The sequence below is a fragment of the Anomaloglossus baeobatrachus genome, chromosome 5 (genome assembly GCF_048569485.1).
Source record: "Anomaloglossus baeobatrachus isolate aAnoBae1 chromosome 5, aAnoBae1.hap1, whole genome shotgun sequence".
Taxonomy (NCBI): Eukaryota; Metazoa; Chordata; class Amphibia; order Anura; family Aromobatidae; genus Anomaloglossus; species Anomaloglossus baeobatrachus.
In genome coordinates this window covers 121,293,783-121,316,338 of record NC_134357.1, presented here as the reverse complement: position 1 = coordinate 121,316,338, position 22,556 = coordinate 121,293,783, and the positions used below count along the sequence as shown (strand labels likewise).

The 22,556-nt window shown below is 40.9% G+C and overlaps 2 protein-coding genes across 2 annotated transcripts in view; both read left to right on the top strand.

The window, feature by feature from the left end:
• The window catches only part of LOC142312683 (uncharacterized), a 235,990-nt gene extending 228,693 nt beyond the window's left edge, over nucleotides 1–7,297 (top strand). Inside the window, exon 5 of the mRNA XM_075351676.1 lies at nucleotides 7,102–7,297. Coding sequence (XP_075207791.1) covers nucleotides 7,102–7,297 — 196 coding nt within the window. The remainder of the gene's footprint in view (nucleotides 1–7,101) is intronic.
• Nucleotides 1–22,556, top strand: part of LOC142310953 (uncharacterized) — a 246,321-nt gene that overhangs the window by 9,434 nt on the left and 214,331 nt on the right. Inside the window, exons 2-3 of the mRNA XM_075348828.1 lie at nucleotides 9,041–9,076; nucleotides 13,192–13,218. Coding sequence (XP_075204943.1) covers nucleotides 9,062–9,076; nucleotides 13,192–13,218 — 42 coding nt within the window. The 5' untranslated portion in view covers nucleotides 9,041–9,061. The remainder of the gene's footprint in view (nucleotides 1–9,040; nucleotides 9,077–13,191; nucleotides 13,219–22,556) is intronic.

The following is a 22,556-nucleotide window of genomic DNA, read 5'->3' as shown; positions in this document are numbered from 1 at the left end:
AATAGGGCCTAACAGCCAGGGCCTGAGTCTAAAGGTGGTGTCACACACAGCGACGACGACAACGACGTCGCTGCTACGTCACCATTTTCTGTGACGTTGCAGCGACGTCCCGTCGCTGTCGCTGTGTGTGACATCCAGCAACAAGCTGGCCCCTGCTGTGAGGTCGTTGCTCGTTGCTGAATGTCCTGCTTCATTTTTTCGTCGTCGCTCTCCCACTGTGAAGCACACATCGCTGTGTGTGACAGCGAGAGAGCAACGAAATGAAGCGAGCAGGGAGCAGGAGCCGGCGTATGGCAGCTGCGGAAAGCTGTAACCACTGTAAACATCGAGTAACCAAGGGAAGACCTTTCCCTGGTTACCCGATATTTACCTTCGTTACCAGCCTCCGCCGCTCTTGCTGCTAGTGCCGGCTCCTGCTCTGTGCACATGTAGCTGCAGTACACATCGGGTAATTAACCCTATGTGTACTGTAGCTAGGAGAGCAAGGAGCCAGCGCTAAGCAGTGTGCGCGGCTCCCTGCTCTCTGCACTGTGACATGTAGCTGCAGTACACATCGGGTTAATTAACCTGATGTGTACTGTAGCTAGGAGAGCAAGGAGCCAGCGCTAAGCAGTGTGCGCGGCTCCCTGCTCTCTGCACATGTAGCGACGTTATGATCGCTGCTGTGTTTGACAGCTAAGCAGCGATCATAACAGCGACTTACAAGGTCGCTGTTACGTCACAGAAAATGGTGACGTAACAGCGATGTCGTTGTCGCTGTCGCTATGTGTGACACCAGCTTAACAAGAGCAGCTGGAGTGGAACTCCTGCCTTTGGCCGGGCTTCAAAGGAGACTGTGATTTTTACTATATACAGCAGCACTACGCCGCCAAAAAATGTTTTCACCACTAAAATAATAAACAAATTGGACATGTTTGATATCGCCATAATCGTACTGACGAGGAGATTTTTATTGTGTGGTCATTTTTTACCACAAAATGGACAATGTAAAAACAATTCCCAAAAATCGTTCTCTGAATATTATTTTTTTCACAATTTCTCCCCAATTGGAATTTTTTCCCCATTTTCCATTATACTATGTGATAAAATTAGTGGTGTCATTCAAAAGTACAATTCGTCCTGCAAAAAATAAGTCCTCAAATGTCTATGTGGACAGAAACATAAAGTTATGGCTCTTGGAAGAGGGGGAGAAAAAAAGAAAATGCAAAAACAGAATAGACCCCATTGTGAAGGGGTTAAGGCCCAAACTTGATTTGCTTTTGATGACTCTTTCAATCCAAAACTCTTTCCAACAGGTATACTTTCTATGACCTTTTTCTTTTTAGCACAATATCCTAAGATAACCTTCATATTTTACGTATAAGTGAGTAGGAGCAGATAACACAATTTTTACAGACGTGTAACATCCTCTGTTAAAGATGAAACATTTTATGAGAGGAAACAGTTTAGTGGCCTAGATACAACAATTAGGCGCCTGTACGACATGGAAGCTGCTGTGTCAGGCGAGGCCCTATGGGACAGGGAGTTTTATAAATGTATAAGAGGCTATAACCTGTCTTTTGAATGACTGAATTGCTATTTAAAAGGTCAAGGACAAATAAAACAGGAAAATCTTAAGTGGTCCTGAAGACGTGGCGCTGGCCAGATGTTCTTCTACAGAAGCCGAGGACATTTTGAAAGGGAATGTCCCATCATACCATTTTATTGTTTAGTTTTAGAAACCGTAATCCATTCATTGCACGTTGGTATTTTTACAACTGTGTAAACTCTTTGATAACACGCCAGAGTCGACTTATCAAAGTAACGCACAGAATTTTGTTTTCAGCGACATCGTGAAACATCATAGAAAGATAAATAGGATTTTGAATCCCATTTCATGAATCATTATTTTGTTGTCGCCCTTTCATGTAACGGTGGCTACAGGCAGCCATTTAATTAGGAGGAGGAAGAATAAAATGACCAAATAAATATATTTAGATAATCGTTGGCTACAGATGGAGTATAAAAGAGACACAACATAGTAATTTTATGTGGAACGTATAATCTTCTTGAATCACTGCAGTCTTCTTTCAACTTACTGGTTGGGTAAAATGAAAGCTTTCATGTGTAAATATTTTATCCTTGAGCAAAATGTAAGCATATTGTAGAAAGTCACAAAAAGCATAATTGCCTTCAAATAACTGTCCACGGATCACTGTACTGCACTTACTGCTAATTTAGGACACATACTGTACCTTGTTCAGTAGTTTTCTCAACAGTTTCCTTATATTGTTACTATGCACTACTCTTCATGTTTCCATCAGTGATTGAAAACATGACCGTTAATGGTCCTGTCCTCTGCTAGTCTTACGTACATTATGAAGGAAAGGGGTTGAGAGACTGATGCTCTATCTTCAGTCCTACACTAGGGAATTAGAGCTTCAGTTTGCCATATTTATGTGTATTTTGCTCATCCAACAGATAATGTGATGTACCCAGTCTACACAGACAATTCCCTGGCAAAATATATTAAACTATGAATTTTGGTGAGTCTACTGGTACCGGCACCAGTCCATAGAACACATGGTTCCCATCAATGTATCATAAATTGTATGGTGGGAATTCTGCTTTATTATAAACACGCCTGGAACAATACAGCAAGTCAAGTTCTGACTTACACCAATATTGTTTATTTTGTTAAAATTTTTCCCCCGGGATTTCATTTAATCGATGACAATTACCGTGTACATTGATATAGATCTAATTAGTTCAATGGCTCTGTAGATTGGATACATTCATAGATCTTCATATTGCACAGGATATGTATCATATGAATCTTGTCCAGAGAGACCACCTTTACTAACACTTGACATTTAAATAAATATTCCCCCAGTAGCCATGAATCCCAATATTGGCATTTGCACAATACACATTAAAGGGAACCTGTCACTAGGTATTTCCCCTATAAACTGCGACCACCACCAATAAGCCTTTATATACAGTATTCTAGAATACTGTATATAAGTTCCCAAGACAATCTGTATAACATAAAAAAACCTCTTTTATTATGCTCACTTGGGGCAGTCCGGACCGATGGGCATGGCTAATCTTGATTCGATGCCTCCTATTTTCTTGTGATCGCTATCTTCTTTTCCTGCATCATGTTGATGACGCATCCTATGTCATCGACACACTCCTTCATCTCTCTTCTGCACATGCACACTGCTCTCTGCCCTGCTGAGGGCAGAGCAAAGTTCTGTACTGTCAAGCATATGGAATGGTTAAAGAATGCCCACGCATGCGCACTACAATACTTTGCTCTCCCCTCAGCAGGCAAAGAGAAGTGCACATGCGCAGGAGAACAAAAATTGAGACTGAGACTGTTTGGCTGATGTAGGATGCATCATCTACATGAAGCAGGGTAAGAGGACGGCGATTGTAAGGAAAGGAGGCGCCAGATTAAGATCAGTGATGCCCATCGGACCGGACCATTCCACAGGTGAGTATAATAAAAGGTTCTTGTTATGTCATACAAATTTGCTTGGTGACTTATATACAGTATTGTAGAATGCGGTATATAAGGGCATACTGGTGGCGGATGCAGTTTATATGAGGAAAAACCTGATGACAGGTTCCCTTTAACAAGCATGAACACTAAATATGCTTTGGTACTAGTGGCACAAGTGAATCTCGTGGGTACCAATGCAAAATCTCCAATAGCGCTAGCAACTATTACAGGTCTATATTAGTTTTGGTTTTCTCATATGTGCCAAAAGGACCTTTGAACCCCCCTAGGCTCAAAGATCCAGGTGTGACTGCAACTTCGGCACCTACTGTAATTATGCTCCTGTCTTTTCTTCAAGCTCTTTTGACATGAAACCAAAAATCACTAAAAATAGTTTTGTTAATAGAAAACAACTGGATTGGCACATCCGGAAATGGATAATATATTCAAGCTTAAATCCATATAGATTATAAAATTAAAATCCACATGCTGATGACAGAAACACAACTGACTTTCTGTTGATGGTTGCACTCTTAGTCGTAGAGTGATGATAGCGTCTAAAAATAGTTAGAACATAATCACCATATAATTTATACCAATAGAATATCTAAGTAGCCATTGCTACAAGTACATATGTTTATTCTATACATATAAACACTTACTTTCATATATATTTTAACTTGGCATACTTCCTTTCACTTTTTAAAGCCATGTAATATTTTTTAACCTTTACTCGGTCCTGTTTTTTTCTTACTCCTCTTCCTGATGTACAGTACATACCAAGTTTGGACACACCTTCTCATTCAAAGAGTTTCTTTATTTTCATGCCTCTGAAAATTGTAGATTCACATTGAAGGCATCAAAACTATGAATTAACACATGTGGAATGAAATACTTAACAAAAAAGTGTGAAACAACTGAAAATATGTTTTTTATTCTAGGTTCTTCAAAGTAGCCACCTTTTGCTTTGATTACTGCTTTGCACACTCTTGGCATTCTCTTGATGAGCTTCAAGAGGTAAAGGTACTTTACACACTGCGGCATCGCTAGCGATCTCGTTAGTGATGTGAAATTCTAGATCGCAAGTGCGATCTTTTGAGATTGCACATGCGTAAAATGACCTATGTGCACTCTCAAATGATCGCACTTGCAATCTCGAATTTCACATCGCTAATGAGATCGCTAGCGATGTCGCAGTGTGTAAAGTACCCTGTAGTCACCAGAAATGGTCTTCCAACAGTCTTGACGGAATTTCCAGAGATGCTTAGCACTTACTGGCCCTTTTGCCTTCACTCTGCGGTCCAGCTCACCCCAAACCATCTCGATTGGGTTCAGGTCTGGTGACTATGGAGGCCAGGTCATCTGGCATAGCACCCCATAACTCTCCTTCTTAGTCAAATAGCCCTTACACAGCCTGGAGGTGTGTTTGGGGTCATTGTCCTGTTGAAAAATAAATGATGGTCCAACTAAATGCAAACCAGATGGAATAGTATGCCGCTGCAAGATGCTGTGGTAGCCATGCTGGTTCAGTATGCCTTCAATTTTGAATAAATTCCCAACAGTGTCACCAGCAAAGAACCCCCACACCATCACACTTCCTCCTCCATGCTTCATGGTGAGAACCAGGCATGTAGAGTCCATCCATTCACCTTTTCTGCGTCGCACAAAGACACAGTGGTTGGATCCAAAGATCTCAAATTTGGACTCATCAGACCAAAGCACAGATTTCCACTGGTCTAATGTCCATTCCTTGTGTTCTTTAGCCCAAACAAGTTTCTTATGCTTGTTGCCTGTCCTTAGCAGTGCTTTCCTAGCAGCTATTTTACCATGAAGGCCTGCTGCACAAAGTCTCCTCTTAACAGTTGTTCTACTGATGTGTCTACTGCTAGACCTCTATGTGGCATTGACCTGGTCTCTAATCTGAGCTGCTGTTAACCTGCGATTTCTGAGGCTGATGACTCGGATAAACTTATCCTCCGCAGCAGAGGTGACTCTTGGTCTTCCTTTCCGGGACGGTCCTCATGTGAGCCAGTTTCTTTGTAGCATTTGATGGGTTTTGCCACTGTACTGTACATCAGGAAGAGGAGTAAGAAAAAAAACAGGAGCGAGTAAAGGTTAAAAAATATTACATGGCTTTAAAAAGTGAAAAGGAAGTATGCCAAGTTAAAATATGTATGAAAGTAAGTGTTTATATCTATAGAATAAACATATGTACTTGTAGCAATGGCTACTTAGAAGAAAACTCTTTAATTGAGAAGGTGTATCCAAACGTTTGGTCTGTACTATATATGTCTGAAATCATGACATTCCTGAACTGTATTGGCTATTGGTATGCAGTTCATATTTATTTCATGGATAATGATCCTGTATATAAGGCCCCCTTCACATGTCAGTGATTCCGGTACCTATCACGTTTGTTTTCATATGTACCGGAGACACGGACATACGCAGACCCATTAAAATCAATAGGTCTGCGAACACATCAGTATTTTCACAAGAATCTTGTGTCCATGTGGCACACATATGTGTCTGTGTATTCCGCACGGGAGCAAGTCAGTTTTTCTCTGGAAGCACTGGTGTCACACGGACCACAGAGTGGTGTGATCCGTGAGAAAACATGTGTCTTTGAAATAAAATGATTTTCTATACTCATTTTTCTCTAGCGCTGCTGTCTTCAGTGCTACTGTCAGTTACTTCAAGGCCAGCTCATTATGCTTATGTATATTCACTGTACCGCGGACCTGGAAGCAGCAGCGGTGGAGACAGCAGAACCAGGGACAGCAGCGCAGGGGAGTAAAAAGTTCCTGATCTCCGTGTGCTATCACGGATAGCACATGGAGAACACATGGCCACCAATATCACGGCACACGGAGGGCCATAAGCACCTTCAACACGTCTGTGAAAAACATGTGTTTTCCACGCACGTGTGAAAGAGGCCTAACAAATACTATTTATTTAGAGATAAAATGTTGAAACATCATGTACCATGGTTGGGATGTTAAAGTATTGATAATGTTTCTCTCAAAATTGAGTTTGGGAAATGTTTCATTAGTAACTAAGGTCATTTTTTGGATCTGATGAATCTAATTGTTGGCTTACACATTCTGAATCCTATTTTTTAAAAAAGAAAAAAACAAGCTTTTTCAAACCCAACATGGCAGATTTGTCCTCTATTCTGTATGTACACAAGCTCCTGAGCCTCCTCTAACTTGATAAGTAGATGGAAGAATTCATGGTTATTTTGCCTTCTATGATTTCTCATGCAACTTCAAAAATCTATTATACAAATGTGCCCAATAAAGTTGTTTGGAAATCTCAACCATATGGCCACTTCATATATTGCTGAAAGCTTTTTTTTCTAATATACTGAATTTTCCTTCTTTTGAAGATTTAATTAGATTGTTTAATTTTCAATATATGTTTATTCCATAATAGCCAAAATTCTTATGCACTAGTCTTAGAACATTGGCAATTTATACCACAGCCCCAAATTCCTCTAGCAGTACAGATAAAAGAGGGGTCATGCTGTTTTCATTTTGGTGCGCTCCTTTTTCCAAATCAAGTCTGTACCATCTGTTGCTTAAAACTGGCACATTCCCATGTTGCATCTCTTTTAGAAACCAGAATGCTATCAGGGATGTTTATAAAATCTGGGATACAACAAGTTATGTTTTACTTAAGGAGGAACATGTCAGCTCCCCAACACCTTTTATGGTGGAAGAGTATCTTTATATTAGCCTATGCCTCGATAATAAGAATGTCCTTTATGTGCTATACACAAGATATAGATCTTTCTTGTGTTATGCAAATTAGCCAGGACTAATATAGGGGTTGTTGATTTCCCCGGACTAGTCCTTCCTCATATCACGCTGGGGTAGGGGGGGTGATAGACATCCATCACACAGGCAACATCACCATCAAAGCTCTGTATCTCTATCTCTACCTTCCCGGTCATTCACAAAGGGGCATTACACTGGTCTTCATTTGCAAAAAAGCATTCCAGCTGATCTAATTTTTTTTTTTGCTAATTTTACCCAAAAGGTGCTGTTTCCAAATATTAAGTACAAAAATATGCAATACATAATTTTTATTTTTACAAATCAGAAATGTTTGATTAAAAGTTTTAAAGTCGAATGTCAGGAGTAATAAGAAATTTTGAAGAGGCAATAGCACTAATTTACATTATTGATTTTGTTCCTAAAGAAGAGGTTACACAGCTCCGAAACTCGTAGAACATTAAAATCAGATGTTTTAATCTCCATCGATCTTCAGTGATCTTTTCCTATCAGTGTGCATTAACCTTTTTCTTCCATCTACATCATCGCTATCTTCATGGGTTCTGCAGCAGCCATCCTTATTGTGTGGTTTTAGTGGTTGTGTCACTACCACTACCACAACCACACCAGATTAGTGCACCTAATAAATTCCTTCTGGTTCCTTCTGGTTCTGCCGGATACACACCATTTGTGACCCCCCCCTTCTTTGTCTTTAAAGTTTTTATAAAGAGTTCCCCTAAGTAAACAGCATTTTGCAAAAAAAAAAAATCAGACGTGATTGGAGGAAACTGATGTGATTTTTTGATTCTAAAAGAACAAAAATCGTAAAGCTCACATGTTAGCTTGTTGTCAGCAAAATTTATGTAGACTAGTGTTAGTTATGCCAATGAGGCAAACAGTGATTCCTATCCCGCTTTGCACCAATCAATAAATAAAAGGGAACGTCATCCATAATGCTTCCCTGCGCATGCACAGTGCGCCATTGCAGGAAGTCAGGAGGGATACCCCCAGTTTTATTCTGCATGACCAGAAAAGCAGAGCTCCAATGGTGAAGTCATCTGTGCAATGTCATTTCTGGCCCCTTGGTCTTAATTATAAGACACGAGGAAGGAATGCTCTTGTTTAATTTGAATATCGCAAGCCAGATTCCTAACTTGATTTTTCAGAAATAGAAGTAACAATACGGCACATAAAGGACCTCATTTGAGTAGAAGAATAGGCTTATATAAATATATGGTTATGGTTTAGGAAGAGCTAACAGGTTTCCTTTAAGGTGCACCTACTAAATGAGCAGACCATCTGGGGTGGTGGTCGAATGTAAGTAGCATTGTAGCCACTTCTCTTGTGGGTGGTAAAAATTCTTCCATTCTCTCTCCAAATTCTCAATGAGCCGCTCTAGCCTGCTCATCTCTGGGGCGTAGTCACATCATCGTTTTGTTCCACCCAAACCTGAATCGATTAGGAATGACTTTATTCTTTTTCGAAATAATAGCACAAACATTAAAACCTGTCTACAAAACATAACATTAAAAAACAAACAATATGAAGCCTTAAAGATATCTCTACTGAACACAAGTTTGTATTTAATGTGTTTTTTCATGATTATAAATAAAAATGATAATATTAAAATGTTTGGAAAACAAATTAAAATTTTGTAATGAATAAACATTATTTGCCACATCAAAACAGTATTTTATGTATGTTTGCATATAGTCTGTAAACTACTGAACATAGTTAAGAATCTTTGCTAAAGTTCCATGTGATTTCCATTGATTATCAGGGAAATAAAGGTGGTCTTGGGATGCCAGGACGCATGGTGAGTGTAATTCTTCACTTTTCTGTGTGTGAAAGCTTTTTAGCCATAGAAACAAATTGAAGCCATGTAAGGGAGGGCTGGCAACGATTGGCCTTGAGGGATGGAGTAAGTGGTGCATGATGAAGAAGCATCCTTTAACAGGTTTACAGAAGTTGACTTTTAAGGGAAGGAATGTAGAGATAGCAGCCCATTCTGAGCCGGCAGTAATGTCCTGCTGAAGGATTATCGAGGCTCTACCTATTTCCTTTATTGCCTTCGAGAAAATTTGAATGAGTGATTGTTGCTTTGGGCTGAACAACAAAGTGAACGTCCACTTAGCAATAATGATACTAAATACAGTCATTGTTCAAAGCTTACCAATGGATTGAAGGTTTACTGATCCATCAGAGCCATCCCACATCTGGAAGACAAGAGATGCCAAAGGCATTTGCCCTCCTTGCTAGCCCTTCCTTACTTTTCTTTTGCATGTTGTTCACTGTTGTGAAAAAATCCAACTTTACCAAACCTTAACGATACATATAAGTCTTAGACCTAAAGCGGCAGAAAACATTGACATTTTTATATGACTGGTAATTGGAAATGTAACGCTCATGTTAGCTGCTGGTTTAGGACAGGTTGTTTTCTTTAGCAGCATGTAATATATGTCCCTGAGTAAGGCAACTTGCTGAACTGCATTAAGGTTAATTTACTGGTCTGAATCCCTCAGTCACAACGAGGAAATTGAGACCCGTATCAAAATCCTTTTTCTTGCTTGGGAACCAGGGAATACATGTTGACTTTTCCTTATTACTGGTGTCATGAACTTTTCTAGAGAGTTGGTGATATAGACAGAGATTGCGGATCCCACTGCTAAAGAAAGCAGATTGATTTCCTGCTGAACATGAGAAAATTAATGTGGAGAAATTGTTAGTTTTTCCAACCAGTCATTACATTGATATTTATAGCCAAGTAGTTTCCCTTTTATTACAACTTTTTTTTTAATCAGATAACCTAGTTCATTCTTTGTTTTACAAAAAAATAGTTTCAAGCTATGTTTTAAGCTTCTGGAAGTCAAATATTGAAAACAAAAGAATAATGATTGGATTTTCTGAAGCATGTCCTGGCCATGGATGAAATATGTTGCAAATATATTTCTAAAGAGATATTTGATGCAGTTTATAAATAGACTTACATAGTCACTAAATGGATGATTTGTACAGGATGGATTCTTATGACAGCCTTCTGGGGCTTTTACAAACCAAATTTCATCTAACTGGTAATAAACATATTTGTGATCATTATGATGTTAGGACGGATAATAATAATCATTTACTTTACGATACTTTGACTGGTAGAATAGTTCTCCTGCTGAAGGAAGATCATAGTTTATCTAGTTCACCTTACAGAGGACTATTTTGATGTAGTCACTACTTACGGGCAGAATGGACGGAAGAGTAGTCAGGAAAACCAGGGTCTTGTAACAGGAGGACACATATGAGCACAAGGAGTAAACGGGGGCATAGTTAGGTCAATATCTGAGGGTCAGAAATCCAGGATAGCTCGTATTAGTTTCAGGGAGAAAACAGAGACGTGGTCAGGTAACGATCCGAGGTCAATAGGCAGGGGGTCATTATCGGAACAGGGAGTGGCAGAGAAAAGTCAAATAACAATCCGGGGTCAGAACACAAAGATCAAAACACTAGCAGAGGCAACAGCACAACAGCAGAACCAGAAAATACAACTGGCAAAGTTCTGGGGCGAGCAAAAAAGCTTGAGCAGTAAGGAGGAACACCTGAGTAATCAGCACCAACATGGAATCCTGTGCTGTCAAACAAGCTGCTAGTTAGTAACTCAGGAAGGCACAGCAGAGCATCTCCAAAGGCAAGATGCTCTGCACAGAGGAATCAAGTAACTGCCAGGAATGTAATTCAGGAAAATGCATTAGAGCATCTACTAGTCTGCAAGATGCCCTGCACAGAGGAATCGCAACAACTATCATAAAATGCTTCATCCCTTAAAGGGTTTGATCTGCCAATAATAGGTTAAAAAATCAGCTATTTTTTTTTACTAAGCATAACATATATTTATTTCTAACACTTTTTTCTGATGGGAACACTAATTGTAGACATTCTAATACACATCTCCCTTATATTCTCCATTTCTTCAGCCTTAAAAGTTGTCTCTCCATACTTTTTTGCATATTAGATTTTTGCTTTATTGTGTTGCTTTATGAAAATATTTGTGATAGTAATAAATAATGTGCAGTTTCGTGCAGTGATGTTGGCTCTGCTATATGCATGTTATGGTTGTATTATTATGCATGCTACGTGATCATCAAATTGACATTAATAGATTGCAGGCAAAATTCACATCACTTCACCAAGGCCCTGTTTGGCCATTGTCTAAAATGGAGAAGTGAGAATATTGATGTTTCATATATCCTAGGTCGGTCTCAAATGTCAGATTTTTTTTGGCCATTTCCTATCCATTTTTCTGCAGATAGATCATGCTTCCACTACAATGTGCCTTTTCACTTGTCCCATTATTTTATTGTCATGGTTGATTCCCTGTGTTTGGAGACTAGTGACAGCTTTGGGACTAGAGTCTCTCATCTCCATCTGGGACGCTGCATTTAAATCTTGTTTTGTTTCTCAGTGCAGAAACAGTTACTGTCCATTTTGCTGCTAGCAGCGCTTCTCTAGTGCAGGTCAGCTGTAACTGCTCTGTAACCACGCCCAGTGGTGTTTAAGTAACAGGGCTTCCCAGCAAAGCTTGCTGATTATACAAAGAAAATTGTATGCTAGCCGCCTTGGTGGAAAGAGCTACCATGGATTCATCTGGATATCGTATCGTCTTCATTTTCGTTGTTTTTCCCTATTTGTCTCACCTACCCTCCTGTTGTATTAGTGCAGTGGTGGGTCTAGCGTAGGGATTTTTCAGTGCTTCAGGTATTCCTGCTCGGCGACAGGTAAGGGTCTGGCTAGAAGTGCAGGCTACAGCTCCAGGTAAGGGCAGTAGGTGTCCATCTACCCTCTCACTAGAGCCTGAGCCCATGGTTGTATTACTGGTGTCCCCCTTGTTTGTGGTGTTGTGGTGTGTTTATGTTGTGCACTCAGACATCTGTTGGACTGAACGTGTTCGCCACACTTGTTGCATGACATTTATAGGCCAATGGTCCATGAAAAAATTAAAAGGAAGCATGCCCTACTTTTGATCTGTGTGGTGCATTAAACTCACAAAGGCAAGGGAAAAAATAATGGATCGCACACAGATATCTGTGATCTACCGGTATTTTACTTTAATAGCCAACGCCAGTTCTTTTTTTTCATACATGATGCAAATAGAATTCTAAAAACTGATATATGGTTTAAACACCAAAAAAACATGGACCCTTTTTAAGACATGAGAAAAAATACTGATCTCTGAAACCGGCATAAGATTGATTAGGATACCTCATTAATCATCTGTATAATATTCTGAATTTTCTCAACTTTCCACTAAATTTGTGTTGAGTTTATGAAAATTGTACTTTTGTTAATGCCAAAAAATGTGCGTGCTACATGTAATGTATACAGCCATGGTTCCTTGAAAAACTTTATTTTAGCCTTGATAATAGACTGGTTGACGAAAAGGAAGGAACTGTACAAATCCATTAAATCCTGCAGCTCTACAGAATTTGTCACTGTGTTATTGCCAGCATAACGTCAGGCTCACGCAGATTTGGCGATGGCTGCAGGCCTGTCAAGTCTTCGTTAATTGGAGCTAATTAGTTCTCCTAGTACAGCTAATCCCGTCACCTGCATTAAATTAGTTTAAGTTGATAAACAGTTTTTCACAAAGAACAGATGAGTCTTTTTCATTTCGAGTTTTTTATGTAATGAATACAAGGAATAGGTCACAAGACGTCATGCCAGAAGTCCAGTGACTTGGGGGGTCACATCTGTATCACAGATTTCTGTGTTGTATGTCCTCGGCAAAGCTTTGTGCCACACAAGAGTCTACTAATACGCAATAGTTTAATGTAGATGATGCATGCCTACATTGGTCTGTCTCTATGAAGCTCACCTATCTTTTCTTTCTACCTCTCTTAAATTTTACGATCCTGAATGGGGCTGTGTCTGATGTAAATGATCCAGGGATTTAAGGGTCATCCTGGAGAGAAGGTGAGTCCGCTCCGCCTTTCCACAAAATACCCTCTAACCACATGTTTAGCCATCTGGAAACTGTTTACGTGAAGCAAAAACAACAAAATGACTCCTCTTTTCATTTCTGCTTCTCTACTTCCACGTCTGTAGATAAAAGACTCCGCTGCACGTAATAACTCCCATGCTAAACACTGAGCTATTTAGTATTAATTACAACACTTAATGCTTGGTACCAATACACCAACTTGGCGCTAGCAACCACATGGCCAAACCTTCGCCTGTGTGGAAATTACAGCCTCGTAAACACCCACAGAAGTGATGAAAACTTTATGCTGACCAGAAATCTTTACCACAAAGGCCATGTGTGTGTGTGGCTGCTCTTTAAACTGGAGACACTTTCTAGTGGACCTCAATAAAGACGGCTCAGCGCTTTGTGAAAAATGTCTTATTGTATGCCTTTCTCACAGTTAAGCTAGAAAACCCAACCAATATTATGCAACCTCCTGAAAATATACTGTAGACATGTAAGAACTAATATAAGTAAGATAAAAGGCAAAAAAAAACTACTGACAGTAAAATTAAACATCAATAAATAAGAAATAGAAATAAATATAATTTATTTTCAAAGATATTTCAAACACTTTCAGAAACATATGTAATGCGCTAAATGTGAACCGCCCATCAAAAAATGATTGAAAGGGAAAATGCCACATCTGTTTATAATCCCCAAAAATAATAAATTACAAATATGCTTTATTGACTTTCTATGTTCCTCTTGATAAGGAATACATTTACAACTGGGTGTTACCATCGTTTTTGTGCGCCTGTACCCTCCATTTAGTACTGTCATTAACCAACCCCACAAGGGTGCCCCCGATGACTAGCGAAATAGTAATCATGAAGTCTCATTTTAGTCATACATTTCTATTAAGAAAAAGTGCATTTTCACATAATGTTTTTTTCAGGATTTTTTGAGTGAATCAAGACCAAAGAATGGCTGAAAAAGCACTTAGAAAACACTTGAAGGACTCTTACTATTCATTACTATTGTAAAACTTCTTTCTTACGTGCGTTCAGTCTTTTCAGATTCTCTTAACCACTTCATGTTTCCAAAATGCCTTGCAGTTAAAAGAAATGAGCATAACATTTTGCAGACCATTTTCAGCCCTCTAAGGCTATGTGCGCACATTGCTTTTTTTAGACGCTGCGTTTTTGTGCGTTTTTTACAGCTAAAAATGCACATAAAACGCACCTGCGGCAAAAGACGCAGCGGTAAAAATGGTAAAAATACATGCGTTTTTGCCGCAATTCGCTGCGTTTTTGGCTGCGTTTTGCTGCATTTTTGATCATTGCGTTTTGCTACGTTTTTCCAATGCATTGCATGAGTGGAAAACGCAGAAAACGCAGAAAGGAATTGACATGACCATTTTTTTTTTCAGCTCAAAAACGCAGCTAAAAAGAAAAGCTGTGCGCAAACAGCAAAAATGAAAAGTCATAGACTTTGCTGGGGAAGCAAAATCATGCAGTTTGGAGCCCAAAAACGCACCCCAAAAACGACGCAAAAAAAAACGCTCAGTGCAGTATATGGGTGTGCAGGTTATAGGAAGTTGAATAAAGTGATACATTAAATCTGTGATCTAATGTCTTATTCTAGAGAAATGCATGAGTTTCTGTTATTCAGCTGTTAAGATCTATGGACCAGACAAAGATCTCCTTGACAATCTGCCTCCAGGGCTTATTTTCAATGGAAGGGAGCGTTACCAGTATCAGGATATGTAATGACTGACAGTCTGCTCTCCTGATCTGACTGCATAGCTGTGTGTGATTATAACTAACACAGTACAGCAGAGCTAGCATAGCACAGTAGAAGGGAACTTTGTCTCATTACAAACACATTGGCAGCTGCATTGTCCACTCATAGTGCACCAGTTTCTATCCTACAGGCAGCCAGTGTGTGATGGAAAGGCAAGAACAGAGCTGACAGCACTGTAAGAAGACCACTGAAAATGTGTTTCTAATGAGACAAGGTTCAACTCTGCTGTACTGTTAGTTATAATTAGGTAAAGCTCTGCAGCAGATTTGCCAGCACTTTGAAAGGTGAAAGGACAACTGCCACTGCAATGATGTTTATAATGCTGTACTGTGTTAGCATTAATCACACAGAGCTCTGCAGTGAGATCAGATCTGCAAAGTGTCAGTCATTACATGTTAATGCCTTCTTTCATTTAATATATGCTCTAGGGGCAGAATTTCAGGGAAATCAGTGCCTGGACCAAGGATCTTAACCTTTTCACGACACATGACGTACTGAGTACTGGGCAGCCTGCAGCGATCTCTGCATATCTCAGCTGATTTAAACAGCTAACATGTGCGGCTATCAGGCACAAGTGGATTCGCTACCCACTCATGCCTGTTAACCCCTTACAGCGCACTGTACATGCCGGCCGCGGTAAACATTCACTTACCAGTCGTGATCAGAAGTCACGTGATGTGATCATGTGGATCTGATGGTTATCATGGTAGCACAGGGTCATGTGATGACTCCTGTAGCTATCATGAGTCAGTTCCTCTCACAGCCGGTAGTGTACCGGGTGTGACAGAAGAGGAGCTTTTCTGCATATCTGAGCAATGCTGCTCAGATCTACAGGAAAGAATAAGCAATCAGACTGCTGATCCTTATAGTCCCCTATGGGGACTAGTAAAATTAAAAAAAGTCAAAATATATTTTTTTAAAAATTTAAATAAAATAAAAGTTCAAATCCCCACCCATTCGCCCCACTGAAAATTAAAGGGTTAAAAAAAATAAATATACAGTATAAGTATAAATAAGTATATAAATAAGTATATATATATAAGTAGAAATATACATAAATTTGGTATTGCCGCGTTCAGAAATGCCCGATCTATCAAAATATAAAATCAAAAAATCCAAACGCCAAAATTAAGTTTTTTGGTCGCTGCATATTTTGAGCAAGCTGCGATTCAGGCGATCAAAACGTAGCATCTGCGCAAAAATAGTACGGTTAAAAATGCCAGCTCAAGACGCAAAAAATAAGCTGGCACTGAGCCATAGATCCCGAAAAATTAGAACACTACAGATCGTGGAAAATGGCTCAAAAAGTGTGCTTTTTTTTGGGACAAATTTGTGAATTTTTTTTTCCCCTTAGATAAAAATAAATCTATACGTTTGTTGGCTACAAACTCGTACCAACCTGAGGCAACCTTTGCCATTTTTCAGTACACTATATGGTAAAACTAATGGTTTTATTCAAAAGTACAACTCGTCCTGCAAAAAAAAAGCCCTTATATTGCAAGATTGACGGAAAAATAGTTACAACACTCGGAAGAAAGGGAGGAAAAAACCCCCGGAAAATCGCCTGGGAATGAAGGGGTTAATAACTCATTTACATATAAGAAAAATGGATTTTTTTGTGAATAAGGCATCAGATCCCAGATATCAAGGTTTACTTTTATTCAACTTCCTATGACCCACATGCCCATGTAGGTGGCTTATGAGAGTTGATCCTACTGACAGATTCCCTTTAAAGGTGGTGTCGTACATAGCGACGACGACAACGACGTCGCTGCTAAGGCACCATTTTCGCTGTGTGTGTGACATCCAGCAACGACCTGGCCCCTGCTGTGAGGTCGCCGGTCGTTGCTGAATGTCCTGCTTCATTTTTTGGACATTGCTCTCCCGCTGTGAAGCACACATCGCTGTGTGTGACAGCGAGAGAGCGACGAACTGAAGCGAGCAGGGAGCAGGGAGCCAGCGTCTGGCAGCCTGCGGTAAGCTGTAACCACGGTAAACATCGGGTAACCAAGGGAAGCCCTTTCCTTGGTTACCCGATATTTACATTAGTTACTAGCACCGCCGCTCTCACGCTGCCAGTGCTGGCTCCCTGCTCCCTGCACACGTAGCTGGAGTACACATCGGGTAATTAACCCGATGTGTACTCTGGCTAGGAGTGCAGGGAGCCAGCACTAAGCGGTGTGCTCTCACGCTGCCAGTGCCGGCTCCCTGCTCCCTGCACACGTAGCTGGAGTACACATCGGGTAATTAACCCGATGTGTACTCTGGCTAGGAGTGCAGGGAACAGGGAGCCGACACTGGCAGCGTGAGAGCGGCGGACGCTAGTAACTAAGGTAAATATTGGGTAACCAAGAGAAGTGCTTTCCTTGGTTACCCGATATTTACCTTAGTTATGCTTCCACGCGTCGCTGCTGGCTGGGGGCTGGTCACTGGTCGCTGGTGAGATCTGCCTGTTTGACAGCTCACCAGCGACCATGCAACAATGCAGCAGCGATCCTGATAAGGTCAGATCGCTGGTCGTGATCGCTGCTGCGTCGCTATGTGTGACACCACCTTAAGCCATACTTTAGATAACGTAATTGAAAAGGTTTGAAAAATGTCTTGAGTGTCTTTTTGAAAAAAGAAACAACCAGCAAACAACCAGCAACCAACAATTCATTGTTTAATGTATTTAGTGTGTTTAAAAAAAGTGATCGAAGATTGCAAAAAAAATGCAAAAAAACCCCAATCACAATGTATAAGTGATAACTGCGCATCCATGATCTGTTTTGTATACTCATTTCATAGTACATTGAAACATCATAGTATTGTGGTACAGCTATCCCTGTACTTAAGATATCTAAACCAATTGAATCAATCTGACTTCCTGGAAAGAAAAGCTATTTTGGTCAAAAGAACCTATCCCCGGCCACTCTTTTACTGGCATTGATGAATATTGCTGAATACTAACATGTGTTGACACATTTAGGAAATGGAAAACAGTCCACAAACATGTAAATGTTTTTTGGTTTTCAATGAAATGACTTGGCTTAAAGTCGTTTTCCAGCTGCATTTTCCCACAACCAGATATGGCTCTGTATAAAGTCACATCCTCGCTTGGAGGAGAACTAGGCATATAATTTTATTTTTGTATCTAATCGAAATAATAATTACCGCATTAAAATAGGTTGACCTATTTGAGGGAATATGGCTGACCGGGATTAGCTATATCTTGTGTTGATGAAGCAGAAGATTGAGAACAACAAAGTTATGACAAACGGAATAACATACCATGGTGCTATCTTGTAAGCTAGTAAAATTATTTAGATTCAGATCTATAGCGATGAAGGATAGGTGAATTGTAGCATACCTTCTCAAGTTAGTCTTGCTTTCAAAATGGCATTACAAAACAATACAAAACCCAACCATAGAGAGGAAAAAGTGCTCTGCATACTGTATTTTAACATATATTTAGGAATTCATTCTAAACATAAACAATTAGTAAGATACCCAATCACAGAAATAAAGATTATAGACCAGAGAATGGATTTAGAAGACTCGGGTCCATTGGCCAGGTCAGCAATCTGATACTGCTGGATGGGAGGCCTGTGAATCTCCTTCACTGCCGCCATTCCTGCTCTTCTTTTCATTGGTCGGGTGCACACACAAATCGTCTCATCAGCCTGGCTAATGAAAAGAAGAGCCAAAATATCAGGAGGTAATGAGATTCACAACCCTCCAATTTAGCAGTTACAGAGTCCAGCAAATCTATTCTTCCAGATTTAGTGGACAGTGGTTGGTCAACAGCAGTGATGGGCGAGCGTGCTTGGCACTGCTTGATAGTTGATCGAACATCGGGGTGCTTCGGGTGCTTGTGGTGCTCAGCCAAGTATCACAGGTCCTTGGATGTTTTGTCCTTGAGACAACAAACACAAAGCATAGGCTTGCTTCACTGCATGATGTGTGCAGGCACCAAAGGAGAGCCATTCACAGTCTCTGAATGACTTTCACTGCGGGTTAAAACAACTTTTTTGGATGCTGTGTGTCCAAAAAAAACCTTGCCCTCCCTCCCCCAGAAATGCTCTCTTTTTGGCTAGCTGTATGTGGGCAGAGAGCCAAACTGCCCAGTCATTGACTTCCATTATACTCGTTACTTGAGTTGAGCCCTGTCTGACCTGCTTGGCTGGAGGACCAACGACCTGAGCATTTTAGTGCTCGCTCATGACTAGTCAATTAAGTGACTTCTTGTAGTATCAATTGATTAATGCACTTTCCCCAATTTTGCAAAATATAGTAATCTCTTCCTATCTTCAGTATATAAACTGCCCACTTTAAAAAAGTGACTACAAAACCAATACTGTAACCTTAGGTGATATTCACATGCAATGTTTTTGCTCTATTTTTTTGCTGTTTTTTTATGCAAATTAAAAGCTTTTTTTTACAGTACAAGCAAAAGCCATGATATTTCAAAAATTTCATGCACATGCATGTATTTTTTTTCCTTACTGAACTTGAGAATATGTAAATTCTTTTTGCATTTTTGCAGCATTTTTTCATAAAAAAATGAGAATGTGAAAAAAATGCTGCAGTTTCAAAGACGTTTTTAAAAGCGTTTCTTGACTAAAACCAACTTTCTTAAAAATGTGCTTTAGACAAAGCACACATGAAACCTGCACCAAGAAATGTGACAAAATCAGTGTGAAATATTCTGCAAAAAAGCCGCAAAATAGATAATACAGTGTTTTTACTGCCAAGAGAGCAGGTTTTGGCTGCAGAGTAAAAAAATGCTGCAAGTGAACGTAACCTTACTTTTTCTATAGTTCCTATAATATTATTATTCTAAATCGTCCTCAGCTTCAATCAAGGATCTATGAAATTGTAAAAACAATGCTAATATTTTCCTTAGTATACAGTATATACTGTAGCTCCATCACATCCTGCAGGGCTGGACAGAGATTATCACTCACATCTGCCTCTGTCAGCAGCAGGGCTTACAATCTAATCTATCAATCTTAACACTGGAGCTAATCTCATAGATAATGGAAGGTAATTGGAGCACCAGAAGGTATCCTGCACAAATAGGTGGAGAATATATTCCTTTTTTTATTTGATCCCAGAAAACAAGACAATAGCAATGCAGCAATACACAAACAATACTATAACAAGAGTATTACTTTTTAGAAACGCTAAAGTCTTTACATTTATTTCTCATGCAATATGCTGTGACACCTTGGACACCTCGGGAACGATGAACTGCAGCTTACCTGCGTCCCGCCGGCACTCCGGAAGGAAGGAGGTGGGCGGGATCTTTACGTCCCGCTTATCTACGCCCCTCCGCTTCTATTGGTCGGCCTGTGATCACCTGATGAAGACAGCAATCAGCTGTTGAAACACGTAGTGGTCATTAGAGGGTTTTAATAATAAAAGGTTTGTTTTAAATTCTAACATACCTATTCCTCCTGCTTCCTAGCGCTCCTATCTATCCGCCACCTTGCTATCTCTACTTCTACTATCCTGTCTGAGGGATTAACGGCAGGAGCAGCTCTGGGAGCGGAGAGACATTTACTATCCACTAGGATCTACGGTTGCTGGGGTACTGGCTTGCTCTGTCTGTTACAGGACCTGTGGTGACGCACTTCCAGTCACTCATGATTATGTGACCTACCCGGAAGAAGCCCCTCCACGCTGTTCCCCAGGATCTCCAGACAGCTCAAGTTATCAACGGCTCCCGCGGATCCCTGTACTGCTTTAGGCCCCCTTCACACGTCCATGAAAAAACACGCACGTGTGTTACGTCCGTTTTTCGGGTCCGTTTTCCGTTTTTGTGGGGGTTTTTTGTGTCCGTGTGCCATCTGTGTGAATGCCGTATGCTAGCCGTGTGTGCGTGTTGGTTGTCCATTTATGCGTGCGAGAAATAACTGACATGTGTATGTGTTGTCCGTGTGAATTTATGCGTGTTTGTGATGCACAATGTTGTAGATACATACCCGCTGACAGCAGACAGAGTACTGGTGACCGCTAATCCCCAGAGTGACTGAATGGAGTACCCCTCTCTCATACTCACCGTTCCCCGATCACCGGCACAGCGCTGCACGTCTGTTCTCTAAACTCCGGCGGCTTTTCCTCTTTTGAAAAAGCCGGCCGCTCATTAAACAATCTCGTATTCCCTGCTTTCCCCGCCCACCGGCGGTGGCGGCGATTAACCTCAGTGACAGCTCAGCTGATCGTGCTACTCACATCAGTTGCTGTGTGGAGATGACAGGAGCGGCGGTGTCTTCAGCAGCTCCTGTCACCTTCATGCAGCAGAGCTGGATGCGACGCTGGAGGTCCGTGGATTACGCCAGACATGGAGGGCTTTGTTGGGGTTAATAAATTGGTGACATGGGAATTTGTTAGTGTTTTGTATTTCTAATAAAGGATTGTTCGGGTGTGTGTGTTTATTTACTGTAACTTACAGGTTAATCATGGAAGGTATCTCGGGGAGACACCTGACATGATTAATCTTGGACTTATTGGCAGCTATGGGCTGCCATTAACTCCTTATTACCCAGATTGCCAACCCACCAGGGCCAATCGGGAAAAGCCGGGTACAGTCTCAGAACAGTTGCATCTATTGTATGCGGCCATTCTGGGCGGCTGCTGGCTGATATTGTTAGGCTGGGGGGCTCCCCATAATGTGGAGCTCCCCATCCTGAGAATACCGGCCTTCAGCCGTGTGACTTTACCCTGGCTGGTATCAAAATGGGGGGGGACCGCACGTCGTTTTTTTTTAATTATTTTTTTTTTTTTTTAACTGCACAGTATAGATCCGCCCCCCGGCGGCTGTGATTGGTTGCAGTGAGACAGCTGTCAATCAGTGTGGGGGCGTGTCTAACTGTAACCAATCATAGGCGCCGGTGGGCAGGGAAAGCAGGGAATACGAGATTGTTTAATGAACGGCCGGCTTTTTCAAAAGAGAACAGCCGTGCAGCGCCGCGCTGGTGATCGGGGAACAGTAAGTATGAGAGAGGGGGGAGACTGACCGACAGACAGCGAGAGAGGGACAGACAAGACAGAAAGAGACCGACAGACAGACAGAGAGACCGACCGACGGACTGAGGGAGATTGACAGACATAGACAGGAAAAGAAAGAATGACCGACATCGCTAGAAAAAAGCACAAAACGTACACGGAGCATACAGAGATGCATCCGTGTCCCGTATTGTGTGCACATAATCATTGACTTTCATGGTGTCCGCGTGTTCCGTGCAGAAAACGGACATGCTTCCATGCAAAACGGAAACACGGATCACGGACACACGGACATTATGAAATAACGCACGTGCGACCTCAAACATAGATTAACATTGGTGCACGTTTGGCCGTGTCTCCGGTACATACGGAAACGGGCCAAACACGCACGTGTTTCACGGACGTGTGAAGGGGGCCTTAACCGGGGTTGTGCAAGGTTGCACAACCCCATGAAGTGAGCAGCCTTCGGGTAATACTTAATCCACTATCACCACCAGGTGTCACACAGCGCATCTCTCCTTTTTTCCTTGTTTACACTTCTGAGCTGATCACA